The sequence below is a fragment of the Monopterus albus genome, unplaced genomic scaffold (genome assembly GCF_001952655.1).
Source record: "Monopterus albus unplaced genomic scaffold, M_albus_1.0 scaffold18.1, whole genome shotgun sequence".
In the NCBI taxonomy this organism is placed as follows: domain Eukaryota; kingdom Metazoa; phylum Chordata; class Actinopteri; order Synbranchiformes; family Synbranchidae; genus Monopterus; species Monopterus albus.
Window position 1 is genome coordinate 2,884,162 of NW_018127898.1, and position 8,209 is coordinate 2,892,370.

Consider the following 8,209-nt stretch of genomic DNA (forward strand, 5'->3'; position numbering starts at 1 on the left):
TCCTGCTGGCCTGGTCTATTTGTTAACTCATTTTTTCCATGATGGTGGCACAGAGCCACACTTTCACTAAAGGTAAGCGGCAGTTCTCACATATTAGCCTCAGCAACAATGATTTTCCTGTCCTTCCACTGTCTCCACCAGTGCTCCCAGCAAGCCCCAGTTAATCGTGGAGTTGACTTGGCCTATTGAAATACAACCTCATATAATTTGCTGTCTCTGTCCACAACCTCGCTTTGATGGCCAGATGAGCTTTTATTCTTCCAAGTTGATTGAGCCCAACTGGGATCAAGCTACTTTCTGTTCAACGCCGCTCTCTGAATGAAATGTAAACCAGTTGCAGCAATCACGCACAAATTGTCGACTACCAGCTGCCAAGTAGAGTTTAGAGAATGATACAAGGCTTTGTTAGCATCCATAAAATTTTTGTTATCAAATCATACCAGTTTGCGGTAAAATGCCAGCTTCATATAATGTCTCTGAATTTAAGTCAGTCTTGGAATCATGAAAGACTTTTTGAAAAAGCTTGAAAAATATGTTTGGAGGTGTTGAAATGTAAAGGCTGCTTTTAAGTATACTGTCATCAAAAAGAACAAAATGTCTGCAGCTTTAGGCCAGCGGAAAACTCCCCACAAGATTTCTCTGCAGTGATCCACACATGACTCATTCATGTCATGACGCATGAAGGTATAAACAGAACAATGCTGGAAAACTGAATGGATTTCTAAGGTAGATTTATGTGAGCCTCAGCCATTTGTTTAAATTGTAGGTTGTTCTGCCTTGGTGTCGAAAAAACATAACCCAGAGCCGCATGTTGTCGTTTTCTTAAGAGGAACCTGCCTGCTGTGTCATGACTGCAAGCGTGTAGAAAGTGCGTTTAAGTGGCCGCTGACCCAGATGGGTTCACGGCGTGAAGGTGGAACATGTGTCGGCTCTGCCTTCAGGCCGTGGATGGCACAATTAGGTGCTCTCTCACCTCTGCAGCCTGAGGTCACTGGGCCACAGAGGTCAGGGGTTATTTAAGGTCCTGTCTGCACCCTCTTCCTGATCTGCCGTAGAGGCCTAGGACAGCTGATTTCAGCAGTGATGTTAGAGGTGTTTATTCACTGAAACTTTTTCTAAAACAAGCAAGGTTTTAGTAGTTCAGTGTACACTGGTGTTTACAGAGGCAGTGACACATCATGAAATTATCATTCTTGTGAAATTCTTTCCAGAGTATGTGCCTTCACCACCTCACATTTTCTCCCACAGCCACTGCGGCCAAATAGATTTACGAAAAATCTTACTCATGGCTTGCAGAACTTTACAATGTGTCATGGCAAATTTTCTAATCTGAGCCATTTATAAGCATAGAGTCCACATCATAAAATGCATCATTTAACCTATAAATCCTCCTTCAGTCTTTTAATCCACAGTGACTTGGTCCACATTGTAACTCATGGTTTAATGGAGTTGTTTTTATCATATCTGGTTATCAGCATGACAAAGATCATCGCAGACAAATGTTAGTCTGACCTCACACAGGTTTTCATATTAAAGAAGAAAATTGCAACATTTTTAGCACTACCACATTAACATGTTTTATTAATTTTATGTTGCACATTTGTTGTAAAAAAAAAAGGTTTTAAGGATGTGTATTCACAAAAAGTATTTAGCATTAAGGCTAACACCGATGGCTGTCAGAAATAAAAGGTTTAGACTGATTTCTGTCCTGATAATGAACTGATGAACAAGAATGCAGACCCGACGCTGTATGTGGACTGACGCTCAAGCCCAAATCTGGAACCCATAAAGCCTCAGACGTCTCTGCAACATTAGACACGGCACTTCTTATTGGCTGAGAACACCACTTACCCCCTTCCCCTTTTACCCGCCCAGCTAATGTACACTTCCTGCTTGCTTGCCTGTCTCAGACTGGACTACACCCTCTGGAAGTCCGCTCAGCCAATGGGAAGTGGCCACAGGCTTTGGGTTTGAGTTTGGGTATAAAAGAGTTGGAGGTGGACCTGCCTGTCAGATGGTTTGTTGTCGTTCTGTCTGCCAGGTTGAGAGGGGAATGTGAACGTTAGAAATTTAACAAGGTAACGGGGAAAACAGGACAGCCAGAGGTACGACCAGTCAAATGGAGCTTCAGCAGCCATAACTTTCTTTGACAGAGGAGAAGACTTTTGCTACACAAGCTGGTCAAGTTCAGGTTTGTTGAAACTGTCCGTAAAGGTGAACGGTGAAAAAGGAGTTGCAGCGTCTTTGCAGTGGAGTGTGGCAAATTATTGGTGGAGGGTACAATGAGAGAGGAGGTGTCCTGCACCAACTCACCAGAGGGAGGGCTGGGGGCCAGTGAAGAAGAACTGGATAGAGGTTCGAAGAAGACCCTCCAACCAGGAAACCGAAAACGTTCCCCTTACCCCAAGAAGGACAGCCTGGGTCAGGCAGAGGACAGCAGCACCGGCAGTCCCAACAGTCTGCTACCATCTGGGCCGAAGAGACTGAAGAAAAGCCCTTCAACAGTAGTGTCACTCGCCCCTACGCCACTGGGCCCCAGGCCGGAGCAGCCCTTTGAGGACCTCCACTCACAGCGCGTCATTGCCAACGTGCGGGAGCGTCAACGCACTCAGTCTTTGAACGACGCCTTTGCCTCTCTACGCAAGATCATCCCCACGCTACCTTCAGACAAGCTGAGCAAGATCCAGATCCTGAAGCTGGCTTCGCGCTACATCGACTTCCTCTACCAGGTGCTGCAGAGTGACGAGATGGATGCCAAGCTGGCCAGCTGCAACTACCTGGCCCATGAAAGACTCAGCTATGCCTTTTCCGTCTGGAGGATGGAGGGGGCCTGGGCCATGTCCACCAGCCACTAGGACCCCATCAAATATTTCTCCTACACCCTCTTGTGCCCAGGTCTCCACCCCACCACCTCTGTCTGTCTTTGCACCCGTTTCCTGAGCTCTGACCCTCTGACCCTTTTGGTCTGACCTTAATCTTTTTATCTCAAACCTTTACATACCTGATCTCTGTGATTCATAATGGCTCAGTCCATCCTACATTAGTTTTAACATCCATTGTTGGATCTGTGCATCTAAAACCTCTCACACTGTCCCCCTTCATTGTCTCCACTTCCTTTGCTGTCCCCTGTCTGTCCCACAGTTTAGTCCATCGCAACAAGACGCTCCACTGCAGCTTCTCAGGTATGGAAATGACATACAAACACACATACACTCACACACAGCACACAGCAGTGTACATGCTAGAACACAGAATTCAAACACATGTACATTCGCCTAAGTATGTCATCATCTCATGAATCTGAATATCCATGATCCATCTGTGTTGGTATTTAATTCCATGTTCAAAATAGCAACAGTAACAGTTCTCCAGCTCAAGAAATAAAAAGCACTGAACAAACAAAATAAGCTGCAATAAAAAGCATCATACAAGTGTATGCTGATCTGGTATTTAAAGAAATCTTGTTAGAATATAAACTATAACTTTAAAACATAGTTGCAGCCATACATATGTTTGATTTTATAATTTGTTGTGAGAAACATGGCACATCATGCTTGTTTTTCTCTGGGAGACTTCATCGCAGGGTAACATATCCTAACTACATAGATATGTATTTATTAACAAATGATAAAACCTTCTTAGACATGTAAGCAGCTTCAGTGTGTGAGTAGAACACTGCAGCACATCCTGTGCAGGCCTAGATTCACACACAGTAGTTTGATGTTAACAGTTTTAAAAATGTTGCATTCAGGTGCATAAAAATAGTTTCAGCCACACCAAACATCATTTCACTTTGTGGAGTTTGTTTTTAAAATTAAAAAATTTTAAGCAAATATAAATTTCTAAGCAAATATAATAGTAAGATTGTCAAATCTCATCAAATGACTAGTTAATATTTTAATGTAAATAGGCCTGTATTTAGTTCATATTTGAATTGCTTCTGAATAACTTTCATGAAACAAAATTATTTTCAATCGCTGTGAAGCCTTTTTCTTGTTTGTTTTTTACAGATGTTAAAGAAGTGCAATATGTTGTCACTTATTGGCTGATTTAACGTCATTTGTTGTTTTATAAAACTGATTTGGTTAATAAATGTTTTGTTGCTCAGATAACATAAAATTAACAGAGCAAGTCCAGTGTTGGGCTGTGCACATGACTATGCCATTTTGGGTGGGACTCCTGCAGAAAAAATCATCTCAAGACTTCATTGTTAAGTAAAGTCACTTAAAAATATATTTAAAAAAGTAAAAACTAGATCCAAAGAAACTTAACTTACATGTAATATACAGCATATGTATAATATATTTAGTTTAAGGCTGCTTCACATGAAAAGTAAATGATCTAATGACATATAATGCGCTAAATAATTTTTTAATCAGATCAAATGTAATGAAACATAGTAATAAGTAATAAAAAGGAAAGTCTGTATGTGAATTAACACATCCAGTATATGAGCAAACCCCTCTGTCTACATCTATAAAAACATTTTTGTACTTGCAGATACATTGGGAAGTTGAAGCCTCAGTATTGAAAACAACGAACGCAATAACTAAACGTAACCAAAGGGAGAGCATAGATTTAGAAAAAGCTTATCTGACCACCTTGGTTGTCTCACTTTATTAAGTCAAATGAACTAACAGCACATTATCATGATCTGGGATCTGAACTTAGCCGCAGTGTTTGACAGACCTCTGAAGTATTTAAGACAAATGTTTTCCTCCACAATCTGTAGGCTTGACTTCACACAGGGGCTGTTTTTTTTTAAAGACCGTTTTAACAGACACCAGATTCCTGCACAGGTACAGCATGAAAGGAGGGAAAGAAAGGGAGAGTAAGGAAAAAAGAGTGGAGACATCACTCCCTGCCTCTCTCTCTCTCTCTCGCTCTCCCCTGCAGCCTTGCCCTCTCTCTTCAGGATCTTGTGTCGTGCAATCAGGCCCCGCCGAGGCCCAGACAAGCAGGAACCTTTAGATTGGAAACAGTTGTGAGGTATTAGGAAGGTGTGTGTACCAGGGTTAGGGTCAGGCACATGGGGCTGTCTGTCAGTGTATGTACATGTGTGCTTGTGTGTGTTTGTGTTTGTAGTGGACTTTAATTAGCCGTGCAGCAGCATGCTCATCAGTACAGGATAATACACGTGGAGATTTCAGTGATTTTATCTTCCTCATCTCCTTGTTTTAGATTTGTAAGACTTAGAGTTACATGTCTGCGAAAAGCCAATCAGGCAATCCTTCAAAATAAAATGACATATAAGGATTTACATGAAAAAAGAGCGCTGGGGTGAAATATGATGAGGTGCAGTCTGTGTTGCTGTGCTGGAGCGAGTACACACATTTAATCAGCTGGATGACAGTTCAAGGTAAACACATTGCAAACAGACACACACTAACACAGGTTTTTGAGCAGACATGTAAGTGATTATGCTCATGTTATTCATTGTGAAGGAAAATCTCAAATAATACATGCTACATGCAACATCTATACACTACACTCTCCAGACACACACTCGCACGTGGCCATGTGCACACTGCAGGTGTTCTACTCTGCGTTATTAATAAACCTCCAATGGCCTCTGCAGCAGATGGTGAGGACTCCAGTCAGCTCTGTGGATGGAAAGCCAAGGCCTCTGCACTTGGCATCGAGTGTCCTTGAACGTAACGCGGTAGTTATTACTTTGCCTGCTCTGCCGCCACAGAACGTGCTAGAAATTCAGTGACTTTTGCTAATGTTCAAAGTGAATGTCCAATTTTAGGGACAAGACGAGGTTATAAAGAGTCAGGAAAACTTCAAAGACAAAGTGTGCATGCATGCATATGTGAGGCTTAATTTAAAAGGGTAGGCATATTTAAGAGGTTATATATACACGCTTGGCTTAGTGTATCAGTCATAATCATGAATATCTAAAGTGGGTGAGAAAGCAAGATTGTAACTGAAATGATGGTTCTGTGAAAACCCTGTCCCTATTTATCTGCATCTCCTCTATGGTAGGTGGTGTGCAGGGAGTGGACAAAATAACTGAAACGCTTGTGAAGAAATGTATAATGTCTTCAATGTTTTTTTTTCTTTTAACTGCGTCAGAGAATTAATTCAATGGTCATTTTTGAGGCTCTAATTATGATCCTGTTATTTTGCCCGTCCACAAAGTTTTTACAAAGGAGATAACTGAATAATTGGCTTTAGTTGGCTTCACACCATCAGAAAGAGCACTATCCCCAATAATCTGCACTTTCAGTGTAGAAGAACCCACAGTATTTTCTTTGAGAGGTTACACCGTGCACACACATGAGTGTGAACGCATCTTGGACAGTTTTGTGCATTTTGATGAGCATGATTTCAGGGTGTGTGTGGGTGTCTGGCTCAGCAGGAGACTTTTAGAATGAGAGGATTGTTCTCTTTGACTTGGAAAAAACAATACTCTCCCTTCAGTTTATACTACAATCAAAATGCCTGTCACTGCTCTTTCCTCTGCCGGGACTTCTGGTTCTGCTGTGTCCGTGTGTGTGTGTGTGTTATACAGTTTGGACTGACCAGCTGTTGGATGCTCTTCTGAGCATTTAAAATTTCTGGATTTCACTCAGGACTGATCCTGGACCAGATGTAAAGTCCTTTGCGGCTCATCTGCGTTTTTATAAGCTTCATCTAGAAGTTGCGGCTTCTGATAGTCATCTTTATTTTTAGACAGACAAACTGTGGGCCAAGCGCAGGTGGGAGGGTTGAATGTGTGTGTACTGTATGTTAATGTGTGTGTATGCGCTTGTGCATGTATTTGTATGTATATGCTTTGCTTTTGCTCACGCAGCCACAGGAACAGAACACCATGGGGGAATGACTTCTGGTTTGACACGTAGGCAACTAAATGCCACATAAGTGAAATCCAAAATGTATGAGGATCTGTCAAACATTCACATGCACATACAAACCACTGACACAGAAAGAGTTCTTTGCAATTAAATTAATTAAATTACAGGTTTAAATCATTTTTAAAGTGCCAAATAAAAACACCTCCCCCAAAACCTTTCTAAACATGTTTTCTTTACAAATTTTTCCTGTGAATTCCTCATGGTCATGTAGGCTGTATGAATTCAGGCTTGGAATAGCAAACGCTGGCACTACCAATAAAAACTACCATATAGAAAGATTATAAATACATTCAATGGCTGCTTCAGCATCAAAAATGATTTCACTAAATTGTTAAGCATTGACTTTAAATATTAAAATGAGAGGCAGTATGTCTTGCAGTCTTTGTATAAAAAGCAAATGTGAACAGCAGAATAGAGCTTGTCCCATTACAAGACATAGAAATGCCTTTGTCAATTTAAACTATCATGCTTTTTATGACATAATGACAGTCATGTGATGGGACAGCAGCCACAAACATAAGTCTAACTTCTGCCTGCTGGACTTCTCTCTCCGTCTTTCGTGAAGCATGGAAAGACACACACTGTAATTAGGGAGAACTGAGAAAGAGCCAGATGAAATGTTTGCTTGTTAAAACAAGAGAAGTTAAGGAGCTGTAGGGATTTTTCCATTTTCCACTAAACTGAAGTGTTCGTTTGTTTGCACACAGATTTTACAACCTTAACACACACTCAGATTTTCACTGGAGATCACCACACATATGCACACACCAGTGTCTTCTTATCTAAAGTGTTATGATGCTGACTCATCTGTGTTTCTCATCTCTACAGAAAAATGACAAATGGAAAATTCTTTACACTCAAAGAAGAAATTGGTTCCTGCCTCATCAGTCACCACAACTTTGTTTTTCCCTTTCAAAACCTCTTTTTCTCTGGACACGTGCTCGACACTGAGGTGTATCCTTGCAGCTTGGCCAGGAGACATGACACTCTAGTAAACATTTTATATGATGAAAACAAACAAACAAACAGCTGGCCTGCGATGACAATGCAACAAAATGGCTGCTGGTTCGAGTGCCTTGGGTAACACCGTGATAACCATCATGCACCCGACTTTTCACATGGGGTGACTCACTGCCTGACAGACATTACGACGACTAATGGTAATGGCAAAGTGATGGTTAGAGGGCGGTCACAGCCAATGAATGTTTACAGCTAAAATGCTAATAAGCTAATGGCTCTAGCTCTCTGGGAAACAGAAGAGCACAAGGAATCTGACGCAGATCTTCTTCTTTGTTGTGCTGTAGTAACTGGATAGCTTTGTGTATGCTGAGGGGTTTAAAGTGTATCTG

General features: G+C 41.4%; 1 protein-coding gene across 1 annotated transcript; it reads left to right on the forward strand.

Moving 5' to 3' along the window:
• Nucleotides 1–2,282: 2,282 nt before the first annotated feature.
• LOC109956241 (twist-related protein 2-like) lies at nucleotides 2,283–2,942 on the forward strand. The gene has a single exon (XM_020593206.1). The coding sequence runs from the start codon at nucleotides 2,283–2,285 to the stop codon at nucleotides 2,853–2,855; it is 573 nt and encodes a 190-aa protein (XP_020448862.1). The 3' UTR covers nucleotides 2,856–2,942.
• Nucleotides 2,943–8,209: the final 5,267 nt, after the last annotated feature.

Coding starts and splice junctions, on each gene's coding strand:
- LOC109956241 (XM_020593206.1), top strand. CDS start 2,283: ATGAGAGAGGAGGTGTCCTGCACCAACTCACCAGAGGGAGGGCTGGGG.